The sequence below is a fragment of the Lipophrys pholis genome (genome assembly GCF_963383615.2).
Source record: "Lipophrys pholis genome assembly, chromosome: 19".
NCBI lineage: Eukaryota > Metazoa > Chordata > Actinopteri > Blenniiformes > Blenniidae > Lipophrys > Lipophrys pholis.
Genome location: NC_137647.1, coordinates 15,132,644 through 15,151,230, shown reverse-complemented (window position 1 = coordinate 15,151,230; position 18,587 = coordinate 15,132,644). Strand labels below are relative to the sequence as shown.

General features: G+C 42.7%; 2 protein-coding genes across 2 annotated transcripts in view; one reads left to right on the top strand and one right to left on the bottom strand.

Annotated features, from left to right (window-relative positions):
- The window catches only part of adgrl1a (adhesion G protein-coupled receptor L1a), an 89,435-nt gene extending 81,290 nt beyond the window's left edge, over positions 1 to 8,145 (top strand). Inside the window, exons 23-26 of the mRNA XM_080487590.1 lie at positions 308 to 404; positions 4,031 to 4,153; positions 5,710 to 5,727; positions 5,818 to 8,145. Coding sequence (XP_080343716.1) covers positions 308 to 404; positions 4,031 to 4,153; positions 5,710 to 5,727; positions 5,818 to 6,746 — 1,167 coding nt within the window. The 3' untranslated portion in view covers positions 6,747 to 8,145. The remainder of the gene's footprint in view (positions 1 to 307; positions 405 to 4,030; positions 4,154 to 5,709; positions 5,728 to 5,817) is intronic.
- A 6,793-nt stretch (positions 8,146 to 14,938) lies between these two features.
- Positions 14,939 to 18,458, bottom strand: LOC308124108 (uncharacterized protein). The gene is made up of 12 exons (XM_080486925.1): positions 18,341 to 18,458; positions 18,038 to 18,144; positions 17,787 to 17,915; positions 17,648 to 17,693; positions 17,495 to 17,548; positions 17,273 to 17,384; positions 17,028 to 17,108; positions 16,578 to 16,652; positions 16,334 to 16,420; positions 15,614 to 15,691; positions 15,233 to 15,332; positions 14,939 to 15,151 (listed from the first exon to the last, which is right to left on the bottom strand). The coding sequence occupies exons 1-12, from the start codon at positions 18,402 to 18,404 to the stop codon at positions 15,044 to 15,046; spliced, it is 1,041 nt and encodes a 346-aa protein (XP_080343051.1). The 5' UTR covers positions 18,405 to 18,458; the 3' UTR covers positions 14,939 to 15,043.
- Between the last annotated feature and the right edge of the window lie 129 nt (positions 18,459 to 18,587).

The window sequence follows — 18,587 nt, the reverse complement described above, 5'->3', positions numbered from 1 at the left end:
CAAGCTTTCCCACAATTTAATAAGACACTTTAAAATAATAATTGTATCGGCGGCTGCAATCATGTCTTACACGTCTCAAGCTTATTAGCTCCCCTCATGATAACGTGACAAAGCTGTGTGGCTCTGTACCCGACGCCTCAGCCTCTTTGTCTGGCGTGTTTGTCTATTGTTCTTTGCGGATTAGAGCGAGCCCCACAGTTTTGATTACAGCTGCCCCACCGAGTTACAAAGTCTACCCGCTGTGTTGCTATATTTAACTTGTTGTGTGTGTTTGGTGCCACTCACTGCGCCCTGCTCCCTCTTCCAGAGTCGGATCCGCAGGATGTGGAACGACACGGTTCGAAAGCAGACGGAATCTTCTTTCATGGCGGGAGATATCAACAGCACCCCAACACTCAACCGTGGTGAGGCCTCCCTCTTGTCACCGCTCCGCTTCCCCGCCGTCACAATTATACACTCCACCATGCCCACAAACACATTCGCACGCCAACATAGTTCTACACACTTTCCAAAAACTTCCTCAGTTTACTTAAACAATGTGTTCGAGGAGACAGAAACATTCAGGTGCACTACATTTGCAATGCGCAGTGTTGTTTGTGGTGTTTTCTCCTTGATATTCAAATTCATAATGTATCACAGACTGTTTTCATTGTATGACACACAACATCCATGAAGCTTTCAAAATTCAAATTCATACACAACTAAAACAAAGGATAGACATTAAATCAAAAACAATCTTTTGTTAAAATGTTGTTATGTTTAAAATGCGTAAATGTTAGTTTGTGACATTTGTTTTATTTCTGCATTATTCTAAACGACGGGGAGGATGAGCCCACCCTCACACAACTTGAACCACATTGCCAAGAAAGAGCTTATTTTATCCTTTCAATTTCTCACTATTACACTTACAATGAATTGTGCGCTAAAGATATGTGTTTTGATAAAGTTCTATAATAGTTTTAGCCGACATTAATTTCTTTCTATCATGATTTATTCATTTATCCTCAAAAGTTGAAAGGAAAATACTCACCAAGTCCTTCTTCTTCCTCTTCTTCTTCTTCTTCTTCTTCTTCTTCTTCTTCTTTGTTGCTCCTCCTCAATTTCTCTGGCGGTCTGCCGCACATTTTAAAAATCACAGTTTTAAAGGATTGTAGGACAACTCATCCACTGATGAGATTTCAGAATTTTTTTGAGAAAATAAATCCCGTACAATGTATTTTTCCATAGTTATTTCTAATTGATATTTTATATATTTTTCATATATCTAATATATGTCCATATATATTTACTCTAGTATCATATGGCTTTGTTTCTCTTTGTTTACCATTATCTAAATGGTAAACAAATTGAACAAGTGCATGTAAATACATTTTTAGGAATTACTTTTGATGAGAAGCTCGGTTGGAAGCCGCATATAAATATTCTGAAGTCAAAATTTGCCCAAAATATTGGCATAATGTGTAAAATCCGATCAAAATTCACTCAACTTATTATATAACTCCATCATTCTTCCATGAGTTATGCTGTAGAAATATGGGGAAATAATTATAAAACAAACATTGATCCTATTTTTTTTTTTTACTTCAGAAGAAGACCATTCGACTCATAAATCAAGCTGATTATTATGCTCCAGCAAATCCTCTGTTTGCCATATCAGAGACGCTAGAAATACACGATATTGTCGACCTTAATACACTAGCTGTAATGTATAAGGCGCATAATTATAATCTTCCACCTCATATCCAGAAGTTATTCGAACAGAGAGGGTCGATACAGCCTCAGGGGTACTGGGTTTTTTGTGTCAACTATACTTAATAATCCTTCCAAATGTGTCAAATATACTTTGAAATCCAATCCTTCAAATCAATAAATGCTGAAAAAATGAGTCGTCGACGAGATGTCCGGAATTACATGGACGAGTTGTCCGGGGTTGCAGCTTTGTGGACGAGTTGTCCGCGCACTGTTTTAAAGACAGCGTGATCTTAGTTGAAGTTTGGCTTGCTTAATGACTGCTTCAGTTGGTGTTACAGGATATTGAAAGCACTCAGCTGAGGCAATCACATCACACATTTGACGCTGGACCATGATTATTTTTCAACCTCCCGTTACCATGACAAATGTTTATGCAGTCATTTCCAGTTCCATGGGATCAATCACATCCACGCCACCTTTGCCTCAGTGCGGTGATGCATGTCGGCCCCTCCGAACTTCACTCGGCACACTCACAATTATTTACAACCTGACGACATAAAAAAAAAAAAAAAAAAAAAAACTGTGTGCAGAATCAGTGACTGTCTCTGCCTCAGCAACTGGTGGCGTCACTGTCGCAGCAATCAGGGACACCGAGACGCTGGAGGTTGGTTCAGGTTCCACATTGGGTTGCAGAAGGTGTCGACTGTGACACAGAGGCAGTTGCTAAATCAGCCGTCACTCTCTATGCTAATTTCATCCATTTTGTTTTTAATGAACTGATTAGCGTGTGAGCGAACAGGGGGTAATTATTCTAATTGAGGAGAGTGACAGAAGCAAAGCAGGGGGTGAGGAAGAGGTGTGCTACGAAGGAGCCGGATGGATGAGAGATGTGTTTGCATGTCTGCGCGTGTGGCTGGGTGGGCCGGTTTCTGGGGTTTTTCGTTACGATAGAGCAATCACCAGGCCTGCAGGAGACACGCCATGCGGATCATTCTGTGGTGCTCTGTCAAACACAAACAACTGGGCTGTGAAGCCTTTATTTTCTGTGCTTCGGCGAAAACTTTGGCAGTAAGTGAGAGATGAGCAGAAGCACACAAGGGGAGGGAGAGGAAAAGGGAGATGAAGTGTAAGACGCTTCCATGGAGGAGTAATTAAAAAGCCGGAATCTGGAGGAGAGATGCTGCGTCGCTATCGCTGGCATCTCAGATCTCTTTGATTCCCCCACTTCACTTCTTTATGGACCACAATCTCTTCATGACAATAGTAATCTGTCCAGAAGAAACAAAAGAGCATGCGCACGCACACACACACACACACACACACACACACACACACACACACACACACACACACACACACACACACACACACACACACACACACACACACACACACACACACACACACGCACGCACACTTAAGGGGATTTTATTTAATTTTCTACATTATATTCCTGTGAGGTACACAGAGACAGCTAATCCCAACTAATTTGGTTGGTGTTTGAAAAAAGAAAACTCTGGCATGAGGAACTGAGGAAATGTGGTTGAGTCGACGAGGCAAGCCAGCAAATGAAGGGAGGGGAGCGTGCATGGCATGCCAGAAAGATGGACAGAGGAGCGAGTGAAAGAGGAGGGACAACGACAAATAAATAGCTGTGTGTGGGTGCATATTTTATTTTATTTTTTTAGAATTCCCTGCTCCCTCACCGTGTGATGAACGGTAGGCGGAAGACCTGAAGGTTGCACTTTGCCTTGGACGACTCTCCGTCATGCTGTCCTATTTTTAATTTCATGGCATTTCTGTTCGAGTTGCCTCAGGCTGGAGCCATACATGGGCATTATACAACATTTTCAGTGTGCTATTTCTTTGAATTATATTTGTCTTGTAGTGGCATTCACATTTCACTGTGAAATTAACTGTGTTTCAATGGCTGCACTCTTTGACTACATAATGGCATGCATTACTGCCCCCCCTCGACTACATTGTCAAGAGCCAAAGGAGAAAAAAAAAAATGAATGGCATTGCTCCAAACAGTACCTTTCTCCCTGCAATTGTATTTTTACTCAAAGGTTACAATCAGCAGGCATAAACACTGAGGGGAACACTGTGAAATGCATTACTCCAAAAGGCACAGCCATAACAAAAATAACCCCATCTGAATAAACAGTAAATATTTTTTTTTATGATGCAGGTGGTATTAGAGGCTGCGAATGTGACTGTCAGAATGTTACACCTATTGTGTGCCATGTTTCGGTGCTTACTTTGCATACATTTGAGGCAAATTTATGATTATATTTATGATAATGTTATTTTTTGTTTTAATATTCCTGTCTGGCAGCGACCATGGGCAACCACCTTCTGACGAACCCGGTGTTACAGACTCGCACTGGCACCTCTCCTTACAACACTCTGCTGGCTGAGAGCTTCACTCCTCCCTCACCTGGAGTCTTCAACTCCACTGGTGAGCTCCTCATAAACACTTCAGACTGTGTGTGTGTGTGTGTGTGTGTGTGTGTGTGTGTGTGTGTGTGTGTGTGTGTGTGTGTGTGTGTGTGTGTGTGTGTGTGTGTGTGTGTGTGTGTGTGTGTGTGTGTGTGTGTGTGTGCGTGAGTGTGAGTGTGTGTCTACAGTTTGCACCGCTTGCTGTGCTTCTGTCTGCTTCTCTGTCAGTAGTTTGACATGATATACGCACAGTCACTGCTGTTGAGTGTGTGCACTAATGTGTGAGTGTGCGTGCGTGTTTGTGTGCAGTGTCTTTTTTTTTTTTTTTGGTTTTTTTTTTTTTTTTTTTTTTCATGTAGCTGTCAGACGGATTCACTGGACTGAGCAGAACAGAGCCAAACAGTGCCTACAGTCTAACCAGCCATCTGGTCAGATCTTGAATCTTCATGAGAACAGCCACAAATTGATTAGAAGTTTAGCTACAGCTGTGACCGCCAGAAATCTTTAGAGGGATCTTCCTGTTTGCAGGCAGATGAAGTCGTCTAAAATCATGACGGCCATAGAAAGAGATTAGACAGCCCAGGAGCCAGGGACAGTCCATCTGGATGTCAGCCGGTCAGGTGCGAGTGCTCACTCGTCTCTGTGTTCTTGGTTTTCTAACGGAGAGGGACTCTTGGAACAGCCTGATAGTTCTCCCTTTACATTTCTGTGCTCTCACCCCACCCATCACCTGCAGAATTAGGTACATTTACTTCATTGCTCCACTACAATACCAATATCCAATAGCGGTACGCGTGAGCCAGGAGTGCGTGTGGCTGGTTTGCTGGCTGAGCATGCACCCGCAGCGTATCAGGCTTAGTGTCTGAGGACTGAAATTTAAGGCGGCGTTTCTGTTAAATATTTTAAAGCCTCTTCGCACAATACGTCAAGCCTGATGGCCACAGGCCTGGCAGCCGAGTCATTTTTAGACGAGAGTGGTGGAGGATGGGGAGAGCACTTCATTAGAATGTCTAATTACCCAATCCACCACCGAAGAAGAATGTTGATTAAAGTCATACTACGCATTAAATTTTTAAAGACGAACATGCCTCACACTTTTATAGGCACTGCGGCTCTTGCTTTGCTGTGTTGGTAATTTGAGAGAAAAACACAGCTTCTTTAGTGTGTGGATGCAAATTCATAAAATAAACATCACTGCTACTGTACACGTTTTAATATGAATTATGCATGTATCCAGGTATCACTGAAAGCATTAAATACATTTTCAGACTTTTTTTTCAGGAACTTTGATAAACAGTTAATGGTGGAGGGAATAAAAAATGAACTATGTCTGCATGAATCAGGGTCAGTGTTGCTGTGTGTGTTTGTGTATATGGTAAGAGCTGGTGGCTGTGGAAGAAAGATGGTAATAAAGAGGAGCACGGAACGGCTGGACAAGTATTTTCTTGGAACAGTAGTTTTATGTCAGTCTTTTGCTTTTGACATGTCGTCTAATTTTTGCACCGGTTTGGAATTTGTTACTCACAACTGTCTTTCTTTTCACTCACTTCGCATGACTTTCTCTGGGATGCACAGGAACCTTCCGCGACCCAAGTAAGTGGAATTAACATATTCTTCTCTTGGTAAAATTTTAAATTCATTTAATTCCTAAAACTAAAACCTTCTGTCTGTGTTTGGGTCTAGAGAGTACATTATCTAAGGGCCGAGACCCCTGTGGAATGGAAACCCTGCCCCTGAATGGTAACTTCAATAACAGCTATTCCCTACGCAGTGGCCCGGCAGGCGGAGGCGGTGGCAGCTGTGACTTCCTCAGTGGCGGTGTTGGGGGTGGAGACAGCCCCCCTCCCATCTTCAATCCTCGCAGCTCAGAGACGTTGGGTGGTGGAGGCATCCGAAGAAACCTGTCTGATGCAGCAGCCTTCGAGAAAATGATCATCTCTGAGCTTGTGCACAACAACTTGAGAGGCGGTGTTGGAGGAGGAGGAGGAGGAGGAGGAGGAGGAGGAGGTGACGTAGGAGACAGAGTGTATGGCAGCCTGGCCAGGGGACGTCCTCATGGTGGGACTGGTCGGGGGGCAGCAACAATAGGACCGGAGCCATCCATGAGTATGGATGAAGACGAGGACTATCTTCGAGAAGGACGACAACGTACGCCGCAGGATGTAGAGCTGCTTTATAAAGCTCTGGAGGAGCCTCTTTTGTTGCAACGTGCCCAGTCTGTCCTCTACCAGAGCGATCCAGAGGAGTCGGAGAGCTACACGGCCGACCTCACAGAGAGCCTGGGCCACAGTGGCCAGAGCAGCAGTGGGCAGGGAGGTAACAGGGCGCCAGACTCCCCCGCCCGTGACTCCCTGTACACCAGCATCACCAACCTGCGAGACTCGCCCTATCCTGACAGCAGTCCTGAGCCCCTGGAAGTGGTGCCCCGCTCAGCTCAGCCCCCAGAGGAGCTGTACTATGGCTCAGGGAGGCCCGCAGTTGGTTCTCGTGGGGCCCCCATGCAGACCTTCTACCAGGCCCCACCCCGAAGACCGAGTGGGGAGGGACACCAGGCCCAGGAGCCTGCCCACAATGAGGGGGATGGACAGATGCAGCTGGTCACCAGCCTGTGACCGGAGCCACAAGGAGGAAGTTGGGGACTTATATGCTGGCCAGAGCCTCCTCCTAGCTCGTCTTGTTCTCACGTCTCTCCACTTTCTGCTTGTTTGGTTGCCTTTCTTTCTCTTGACTTTTATTTAACTAGCATATGAGCGGACAAAATGACCTTCTGGGGGTGTCTTGGCTGACTGTGCAAAAGCAGCCTTCATCTCCTTCCCTCCCTGTGCAATGAGCACTGTACAGAGTGTTCATCGGCTCTGTGTAACCAGTCATTCCCAGTTCCTTTTGGTACCCTCGGGCCAAGTCCAGCACTCTGAATGTACCAACCCACCCCTTTACCTTTGGATATTTCTAACTTACAAACTTTGTTAAAGGTTTTTTTTTTTTTTTTTTTTAATGTAATTTCTCTTCAAACCTGCCTGTGGAGATGGGAATATCATTTTATATTTGATCTAATTTCCCTTTTTTACCATCTGTAGGTCTTTTTTCAGTCGTCATTTGATAGGAGTAGTTCGCTGTGGGGACAGGGAATATCGTACACTATCTCAACCTAAAAAATGTCTCACAGCAAGCTCTTCATTGTTGCCAAAAATATCTTTTATTGAGCCAGAACAGAACTAGAACATTCATAAGGCATACACGCACACGCACACGCACACGCACACGCACACGCACACACACACACACACACACACACACACACACACACACACACACACACACACACACACACACACACACACACACACACACTCATCGAGAAGTGCTCATTACTGAACATCACAAGTGAAAACAGTACTCCATCTAAGTAAAAAGGAGCCAGCGCTTTTGTTCCAAGCAGGCAGAGAGAGCTGATCCAGTGTAGTTGCCTTCATTTTCTCTTGCTGTGAATCGACGACTCTGTACAGAAGTAGGGTAGAGGTGGAGACGGAGACTTAGAAGCTGCAGCACCGTCCCCACAGAGCAGGAGGGTCTGCACCCATAAGACTGGCCAATTGTCTCCACTCTTCTCTCTGGTTGTGTGCTTTAGGAATCTAAAAAGTTCAATGACTGCCTTGTTATTATTTTGAAAAAAGTATTCGATTTGTTGACTGGGTTGACATCCGGTCGAGGCAGCAAGTGCGAATTGGTGTTGCCCCTCCCCTCGTACTTTGCTGTTAGAGCCTAGCCAGTTAAAGTGAACTTTATTCCTGTGTGTTACTGTGACAAGCAAGACTGTCAACGTCACAAGCGCACAGGCCGACCAATTGGTATAACCGTGTACATATAGACCACACATGAATCTACTTTATTCTTACTGTGTAAATAGAGACACCAGATGATCAAAAGCAACAAAGGGTAATAAATACTATGAAAAATGACTTCTTGTACTGCAACAAACTGATGAAAGTAAAAAAATAAAATGTTTTGGAGTTTGTGAACTGAATGATATACTCTATCTCTCTCCCCCGTTGCTTGATCTCTCTCCCTCTCTTTCTCTCTCACCCTTCTGTGTCCCAGCAGCATGTCATGCAGTGATGTTCCTCGATGATCCGATAAAGAGGGACAAAGGCACGAGAGACAGACAGAGTGAGAGAGATGCAACAAAAACGAAGTCCAGGCACAATTTTCATGTGATATAATCCATTACTGTTGTTAATGTTTGACCTTTGACATTCCCTGTGTGGAATTACTAAAGGCAGTGGGAAGCAGGAGCCGCGGGGCAAGCGAGATAGACGTTGTCAAATGTCATACTATGCCTCACAAGCACGCTAAACATTGTGGGTGAATGACAGCATCCACGACGTGGTTTGGTTTGTCCTTGTATTATTTGGAAGATATAACCAGAGAGCATAACTTTGACAACATGTTTCATAGCATGTATGATAATGACGTTTGTTTCACTATCGGAAAATGTTGCATTTTGCTGTTTCTTAAAGATAGTTTCAGCATCACTCCACAGCCTAATGTGACAATTCATTATTTTTCCTGTGTGCATGTGTGTCAGTACGAATGTACCTGAGTGGCTGAATGTGGGTGCCGCGTGATTTGTGAGCGCGTCCGGAGCACGCCGTCGACTCGACTCTTGTGTGTGTACAGAGGCGCATTTGAAAGGTTATTTTATGTAACGTAACTTGAATGCGCATCAGACAAAGAGGGATACTCATCTCAGAGAGCCGCCATTACTCGTCCGCCTCAAATGGAAGTTGCTCTCTTGCCGTAGTGTTAAGGTACTTGGAGGACAGCAGAAATCAGACAGCCTCCGGAGAGGTGAGGAAACGCTATACCATGAAAATGACAAGCGGGGTTGACAGATTGGGAGGAACATGTTTCCAATATGTCACTTTATGCAAGCAAAATTGGCTGTCAAGAGAGAGCCCACTCATGAGGCTCCCCTCATTCAGCTGAAGTCTGTTGTCTGTTTGATGACCTTTAAAAAGAAATGTTTGCCTTTCTTTTAGGCTTTATTTATAGGTATTTGGTATGGTTTATTTATCAGTTTTTATATGTGAGATTGGAATATTTATTCACATTGATTTATTCCTGTGTGCCCCCCACCCCCCTGCACACGCACACACACTTTTTCCCCCTATCTCCCCTAAACCTTCTGCGAGTGTGTGTTTTGTGGCCACAACGTGAGCAGAAAATAGATGCATCTGCTGCAGTGTGACATTTGGCTTGGGCCTGAGTGTCCCACTTCTAAGAGGACCCAAAGGACGGCTTTTAACTGTGGCTCCTGGGGTTGAAAGTGAGCCAGAGGGAGAGAGAGAGAGGCGGTTAAAGAAAGATAAGGCCAAAGGATTACAAGGATTTGCCACCATTTCTTCTTGTTATTCTAATCACTTGCTTAAGTAACATTGTATTGGCTGAGGAGTGCGATGAGGCTCAGACGGAAAGCCCTGCTAATATCACATGAGACATAGTGCGTGTGCATGTGCAATACTGGATGGATGGTACATGACTCTGTTTTGCTGCTGAACTTGGAAACTCTGCGTTTACGAATGAAAAGATGATTTGCACATGAATCCTGCTCTGCCGCCGTGTCAGACAAGCGACGGCCCAGTAGCATGGCACCATAGCGAAGTAGCACCCACTGGTCAACCGAGGACAACTGAATGTATTTTAACAAGCAGAATTGGAGATAAAACAATTCACCCCAGGGTGGAAGGGTTAATGGGAAATTCAAGATGGCCATCATCATCTTTTCCCTCATTGTTCTCATCACCATCATCATTAGCTCCATCCGTCCCTCATTGTATTGGACATAACTTGCTGATGCTGATCTCCAGTGCTCTGCCGAGTCTCGCCCCGGGGAGCAACACTGTTTAGACAGACACTCCCCATGAGAGGAGGAACGTGCGTCACCTTGGGCCAGCTCCTTTTTTTTTTCCGGCACCTCCCATTCCTTTTTATTTCTCCTCTTTCAACTCATCCACTTTTTAATATCAATCTCAGTGGACTCCATTAGTGCAGCACTTCTTCCAGAGTCTTAATTTGTTTTGTCAAAAGCTTTGTTTATCCCAGATTAATATCGCAATAAACAGAGGAGGGCTGTGCTGTGGTAAATGATAGTGATTATACAGTAGAAGGTCTGCGGCCCACGCTGTTGGACAAAGGCTCGAACAATGGGAGTTTCTCCACCAGTCAAAGCCCTCCAAACCTCTGATTACAATAATAACACCGTGGGTATTAATTTACTGCCGTGAACTCACCCTCAATCTCCTGCTTTCAGTCTCTATTTGCAAATGCTTAACACAGCTTCCCTTCCGTCCCAGTGGCCAGCCTGGCATGGGTGTGCTTAGTGATTATGTGGGAAGTTGTTTAAAAGGTATGATGCCCAACCTTTGACACGATGCTGTTTGATCCCCGTGGCTCAGTGTCAGTGGAGAGTGAGCTGTGGCATTGTCCGGTCTATCATTAGACAGTGGTCCCAGCAGGCTTTCAGCCTGTTTGCTCACCGCTGACCCTTTCACATATAGACATTTTTGTGTGGACCGTATCGCACCAGGAGGGCAGTTTAGAGGGGGGGCAGGATACTGGTGAGAGCGCAGCGGCAGCCGGGGAGCAGAGGGTCATTATGTCTGCAAAGACCAGCCAAGAGGGGACAGAGCAGGGACAGCATCAGCAGAGATGTCACAGATGTCACAAACACATAGCTGCAGGCGGTGAGGGAGGGAGGACGGTCGGTAAGGAGGGCTGTGCAGGAGTGCCTCTAGATAAGAAGATGGATGTGCTGCTTCATGGTTTTCTGTTGGTGGTTTGCAGACTATAAGTTATCATTTTATGGCTTAAATTGATCAAGCTGGCTGTAAGATCCCAAGTTCATTCATAAATATCCGGTCTACTTGTAGAGGAAGTGAGGGGATGCGATTGTTGTTTGGTGTAATGGATGCTTCCTTTAATAAATAAATATGAAATGAAGGCACTGCCGCATCAGCTCCTTGACACACGATTGTAAAGTGCCAGCAAATATGACATGGATTTCCTGAAGAGATGTTTGAAGCAAATATAGACAGTGTTAAAGCTGTACTATTTTGTTATTGATTTCTCATCCGCATGACTACTGTTCGCAAGTTTTAACATTGTTAGTATTCGTATGTACAGTTATGAGATCCACACACAGTTCGGGACCGTCACCAACTTGGATGCGCAGGGTGAGACCAACATCACAGGAGCTTTTCATTTCATGGCGTTCCTCAAATCCAAACTTTGCGATGCTTATTTTCATTGCGATCCTAACGTTCAAAGTCAAAACATATCTTTTGACACAGTGATGAAAATTCACATCATCAAACAGGTTTAGTAGTTTTATAGATAGAAGTGAGGAGCGGGATTGATCTAGTATGTTCATTCGCCTAAAGCAGGTTGAATCAGGCATGAGTTTTCTTCCTCTGGGTGCACTGTCTCTGTGAGCGTGGAGCGGCCGAACTGTGTCTGCACGTCCCTTTCCTTGGTTGAAGTGATCATCATCTGTCGGTGTGACAGTCTGCAAAATGCAATCCCACACACCCCGTGTATTTCAGCAGACTTCTTGGCTACAACAGGAGTGAATGGGATATTCTGAGTATCTGATAATTATCTGTATCCGCTAATTAGCGCAGTAGAAGCTAGACAGTATTAAATGCTTCAAATCATGGGAACAAGGTGCTAGTGGTTTTGTATAACAGGGTGAATGGCAGGGGGAGCACTGATAACGTGCTTCTGTGATTTTTCTATGAAACGGATAATTTATCATGTGCTGCTGAGATATTTGTAAATTGAAGTAAATATAACACTTTGGGTATGGTTTCTGTTTTCGTTCAGAAATGCTGTTCATTTGACTCAATTGGTTTTTTTCCCCCACACAGTCATTGCTTTGACAGCTGTCTGGGCCAAAGGGGATGATTTTCTGTGGGTGTTTCCATCATTGCAGCATTGCAGGTCAAAGCGACCTTGTATCAGCACATATTAAATAAAAAAAGACTATTGAAAATATACACTATTCATGCTTGAGGGTTTCTCTGGGAGTGTCTTGGAAGGGCCAAACTGTGGTGTGTGTGTGTGCGCGCGTATATGGTTGGCACACTGATGTATAGCATAGCTGCTTGTGTACTTGTGTATGTGCCAGTGTGTTAAAAGGGTAACCACACACACAAATTATGACTAATATTCTGCTGTTCCATATGTATAAACTTCAATATACATACCTCACAATTCAGACTGCGAATGAAACGAGGTCTTTAAACACTAATACAGTGGCTATGTTTTATTCATGGCCTATCCTGCAGGTCGCAACAGTACTGTGCCGCTCACTTCAGTGCCCTGTGAAGTAAGGGACAGAAGCCAAGCCACCCAGCCCCTTCCTGAGTCAGCTCCCCTTTGAACCTCACAGTATGCATATGCAGATTTGACCTGGTGGTTGGGATGAGGATTTTGTCAAACACCAGTCTGCATTCAAAGCATACTTTGCAAAGTGATCAAAGGCAAGTCAAAAAAAAAATAAAGCAAGCTGTCAGTTTTAGAAACAAAACTGAGCACACTGGTGTTTTGGTAGACACTAATAAAAGCCCTCCACAGCCCAAAGGAGGGATGAGAGAGCCGGTGCTACCACTGTGGAGCAAGCCAGGCTTTGTTTCACCACAGTGAGCCTGAGTCAGTTATACTAAGCTACAGTGGTGCTTTGGCCATCTTATGTATGTGCACATGCAGACCGGTGGGCATACCGGCTCAGCTGGATCCGGCTTTACAAAGCATCAGTCAAGGTTAATTAATCATACGGTGTAGTGTGATCCCCGATGTAATCTTTTAATAACTCCGGTGCAAGTATAGATTACAGACTTCTGAATGCAACACTGTTCGCTTGAAGCTGTGGTAAAGCCACAGCTGCATGCAACAGTACGCGACCTTTAGCACACTCCAGAGTACGCATAAACATTGTGATCAGCAACATCATTTGGGGATGACACACACAAGTGTCTGGGTTATTGCAGCCCATCTACTGTAACTCCCTCTAAGCCCTCTTATCCCTGATGTGTGATCAGTTCTCAGGTCCCACTGAGTTTTGCTTCCTGATTGCTCATAATCCTGTTCACGGCGAAGTGTGATAGGTAACTAATTAACCAATATGCAATTATTATGTGCATCCGAGCATAGCATATTCATCCTTAATTACAGGCTTCTTGCATCTTTTCCTTACCCATCGAGCTACATTTGTCCCTTCATGCTGTATGCTGCACATGTATGACGACATGCGTTGACCCACCCCCTACGTAGGTACCATCTGCCCGGACCCTGCATTGCTCATGTCCTTTCAGTGAGACTCCCCAAGAGGGAAGGCTCCGAGGCCTTGACCATTCAATCACCCTCTTTTCACCAGTGCTCCAGCAACACTTTCACACACTAACAAATCAAACGTGAGCAACGAAGTCTCTAACCCCAGCTACACTTACTGGCACTCAGTCCATCTGAGAGGTAAAAAGAGGCTTTTTCAAGGTCAATGCACATTTAGGGAAGCCTAAAATAGAGGCAGACATTGACCAACCAAGACTCACAGAAAGTGTCAGCAGATCCCAAAAGATAGAGAATAGAGATGTATTAAGTTCACTCCGAGCCCCCGTGTGTTTGTGTGTTACTGTAATTACTATCATACATCAAGCCACTGGGCCAACCAATCTTTCAAGTGCTGCAAGGTGCTGTATATACCACTTAAAGAACCAAGTCATGATTAAAGTACCCAGTGTTCTTTTATTAGTTGATTAATAAATCAGAGCACTGTACAAGGAAACACACACCGGCATCGCACAGAAAAACCCCACAATAGTCAATCAACACTGTTATAAGGGAGCTTTGATACGTTCGGTGATGATTTTTTTTGAATCCCATCCACAGGGATTGATGGTGGAAATTCAATGTGTTCAAAGAATCTATATTTTGTGGGTCTAAAAAGCATTTGCAGTCCAGACTAAATACACATTAATTGCATTTGCATCACTAACGAAGCTAATAAGCAGTGTAATTATGCGCCTTCATGAGGGACTCATGGGCATTTACTGCCCCCTGTTGGTATAAGGTTGAAATACGCTGTGTTGCAGGTTTAAGAGCTTGACCTCTTTAAGCAGGCAGTGAACATTTAGATGACTCTAAACTTACAAGCTAATCACCATCTTGGACAACTTATTGGAAAAAAAAGAAGAAAAAAAAAGAAGATAACAAATATAATGACAATGAGAAAAAAACAAAAAAACAGGTCAGGTAACAGTGTGGTGAAATGTTACATTTAAATTCCTTAAAAATTTAACAAACCAAGTGGATAAGCTATATTGTATTGAATTATCAGTCACGCAGCTGAAAAGCAACAAACAAGCAATGTGTTGCATTTTTAGGTTTTAAAAACTTCTGTTCAACTTAATATCAATATCAATACCAATGGACTGTTCACCCGTCCATAACAAGGCAATTACAAAAAGACAATCACACACATTCACACCTCAGAGGCAAACACCCCAAACCTCTGGACTGTTTTGCTATGAGGTGGAAGTTGTAACCAACCAGTTTAACCTATTATCATGACCTACAAACATACAGATGCATTTCCATAAAATATGATCATCAAACACTAGACTTAATCCCAAAGATAGGCCAGTAAAATGTACACATACTAGGAGAGCAAATGTTATTATTATTATTATTATTATTATTATTATTATTATTATTATTATTATTATTATTATTATTATTGTTATATCATGAAATCCTATGATTTCAGATTTTAAGATGTTTTTATCTATTTATAGATATGATATGATATCTATCATATCTATTTATAGATATGATAGATATTTTATTTATAGCTTTATATCTCATTTTTATCTTCTTTGTTGTTGGTTGTTGACTCCACGTCGGTTGTTGACTCCACGTCGGTTGTTGACTCCACGCCGGTCGTTGACTCCACGTCAAACTCCTGAAAGCAGAATTGCTCAATTATACAAAAGCATTAAAAAGCAACATTTACTGAGGAATATAAGATAATCTTTTGCCTTACCGGTGCAGGGGAGCACCTGCCATGCTGGTCAGGGTCAAAGCCAGGCTCGTTCACTGAAGCTCCAGCTTCACTTGTCATGTCAGAAGTTTGGAAGGTAGCTCTGCAGACAGAAACAAGAAGGAATAGAGAAACGAAGAGTTGTGTGGTAGCTGTGAAGCGTGGCTTCTGCTCCCATTTCAGCAGATGTCAGACAAGTTCTGAAATTCAGACCAACCCGTCAGGTCAGAATTGGGGTGTAGGGATGAGTTTCTAGAGGTACTCTCGACAGTCGGCCAAGTAGCAGCAAAATTAAACCGTGTAAAGGAGAAACTGTGAGGTGACATGTGTTTGTCTTTGATCACAGCTACGAGTGTGCGGTGAGAGAGGAAGAGGCCGTCTCACCCATCAGTGTGCAGCATTCTTTCATTCTCATGATCTCCAGCATCGTGGTCGCCAGGAGTCCACCCATTGCTGGCGTTCCTGAAAAAAGAGGCATACTCATAATCATGTTGAGTTGCAGACACACATATGAAACCACAGAGTGAATACTTAATGTCATTTTATCAACAGTATAAGTAGTGCAGTGTGTCATTATTTCACAGAGAAGAAAATTATTTGATTTAACATTCATTTGTCCTCTGAAAAACTCAACAGGATGATAAAAGCTTCTGGTTACTCTTAAAATATGGACTTCATTATGATGCACAGCTGCTAAAGTGCACATTAAGAATATTTATTATTATTATTATTATTATTATTATTATTATTATTATTATTATTATTATTATTATTATTGAAAATTATATTAAGATTATATTAATATTGTGGAAAGCACAAATTTGAAAAAGTGTAATAAAGCCAACACACTAATCATAAATAATAAACTCTTGCAGTCTATCCGGTGGCACAAACTCAGCCGTTCACAGATTGATGAGAAGAGGTTCTATTCATGGTGCAGGCTGTTATGTTGTCACTGCAAAATAAACACAATAGCTGAGAATGCCACAGGATCTGTTACTAAATCCCATCCACTGCCTGTCCAGGTAATGTGGTACTTGAGCTAAAGCTTTAAATGAAAACTGGCTGCAGGCAGAAGAGAAAGAAAACAATTCTCGTCCTCACGGTGCAGTTGGCACAAGTCTCCCGTTGCTCAAACCGCTGTCCAGACGAAGGGGTTGAAGAGCGTTGCCATCAGACTGGGAATCAATACTGAGGAGACAAAGGTAGCTTTTAGCCGATTACAGTCTAGACCTCCTATTGTTATTAAAGACGCACACACATCCAGACACACACACTTGGTCTGCCCTGCCAAACACACTTGGAAGAGGTCGGAGTGGATGGCCTGTTGTGAAAGTGAAAACCTCACCTTTGTAGGGGGATACCTTGTTGTGCATCGTTTCCACCACTTCCACAAAGATTCCTGATAGAGCGATTGGCACAACTGTAATACATGTAATAACAAAGACAAAACATTTAAAAACTTGATGATGTGCCCCCTCCATCACCTCCTGGTCTTAAATGCAAAAAGAATTTAATCTGAATGAGTTAATCTAATGATGAGTCTAATGAACTAATATAATTATTCAAATTTTAATCATTTTCATCTTTTAGAATTCAGATAAAGCAGTACTACACAGAGGACCACCGATCCCTACTGACCAGGTGGGACGGGGTGGACATGAAAGAGTGACTGTGGTCAGTTTTTCCTCAGCAAGAGTCGCTGTTTTCTTAGCTTCTATTTATCTTTGTGCTGAAGATGATTTAATAAACGTTGCCCAGCAGCTTAAATGTAGACTATTGTAAATGTATGACAAACCTGCATATCACTCTTTGGATCAAAGTGGATTGCAACAGATAACTGCCAAAACTGCAACGCATAGCTGGATCATCCTGATTCCTGATAAAGAAAAAAACAAATCATATGTTAGTTAGAATCTATGTAAGAGCATCTGTATGTCAATGTGTGAATTTCCCTCAAAATCAAATCAAATCAAACTTTATTTATAAAATAGAAAAGAAAATGATGTAAGAAGGGCAGGGAATACACAGTGATGAACTCACCTCAGGTCCCTTTTCCAACAGAAATACTTTGTAATCACAAAGATAATCCCAAAGATAATCCCAAAGATAATCAGGCCACCGAAAATCCCACCGACAATCCCACCGACAGTCCCTTCAAAACCGGAAAAAATGCAACAAGTTAGCATGAAATTTTAAGTTGTTATCAACTCACTTATAATATTTTATTGGGCTCCAGGTATTTAACATAAAGTTAATACTTACAATGTGTAGAATTCCTATTTTTTCTGTCATCTATTGTTTCCTTTGTTGTTTCATCTGTTTAAAATGTGAAACAAGAAAAGGCTATATTATGTCTTCACTCAAGCACATAATATACAGAATATATTACTCATTTAACAGAATTCATTGCCTTACTGGAAACGATGTAAACCAGACATGCTTCATTTTTCTTGTTTTCTTTCTAAAAAGCAAAAGTTTAGGATGAGTTTATGTTGTCAGACGGTAGAAGACGTTTCAAATGTTTCACAAAAAGGGAGGAGACAAGAACACTCACAGATGTATACATGCATTCTATTTTGAGGTCCGTGCAGTATTTTAAGATCACTGATGTGTTGCTGAATTCGATCACTTCCTCTGAAGGGTTAGAAACACGTTCGCCCCCCTCTCGAGCAGCAATTATAGTCTGTCAGGGGAAAAAAAGTTGAGGAACATTTCCCTTTCTCTTCCATACCTCAAACACACCACTTCAACGGTGTTTCTGAACACAATATGGACAGCTACGGAGTTAAAACCACATTTCAATACCTCATTTAAACTGACACCAATGTAACCTTCAGTAGGACAGTCATACGTGTACTTGAATCCCTCGACACCCTTGATGTCTTCGCAGGAATGCCTTTTTTCAGGGCAATCTGTGAGAAAGCCAAAATAATCCGTGTTAATAACTTTTTAATTAGGAATTTAGATTCCCAGTAAAAGTTCCGAAGACGGTTGATGAAAAAGAAAATGTCACGGAGCCCCGACACCGAATAATAAAGATCAGAAAAAAAACAACAAAAACAAGAAAGACCATAAAGAAATATGAAACATTCCCCGAACGAAACTTACCTAACAGTTTCCCAAAGCAGACAGGCAAGATTATTGCAACTATTAGGCCGATTTTCTTGATCATTTTGCTGAAGAAGCGTTACCACGAGGCCAACCAGGAACTGAGCGAGAAAAACCAGAAGTGCGTAACATTGAAATGACATTTCACCCGGATGTGAAATTCAAACATTTTTTTATTGCATCTAATCAGCTTTCCTTCTTGTCGGCTTTTTAATGTAGTCACATATCATATAAGTAGACCACTTCA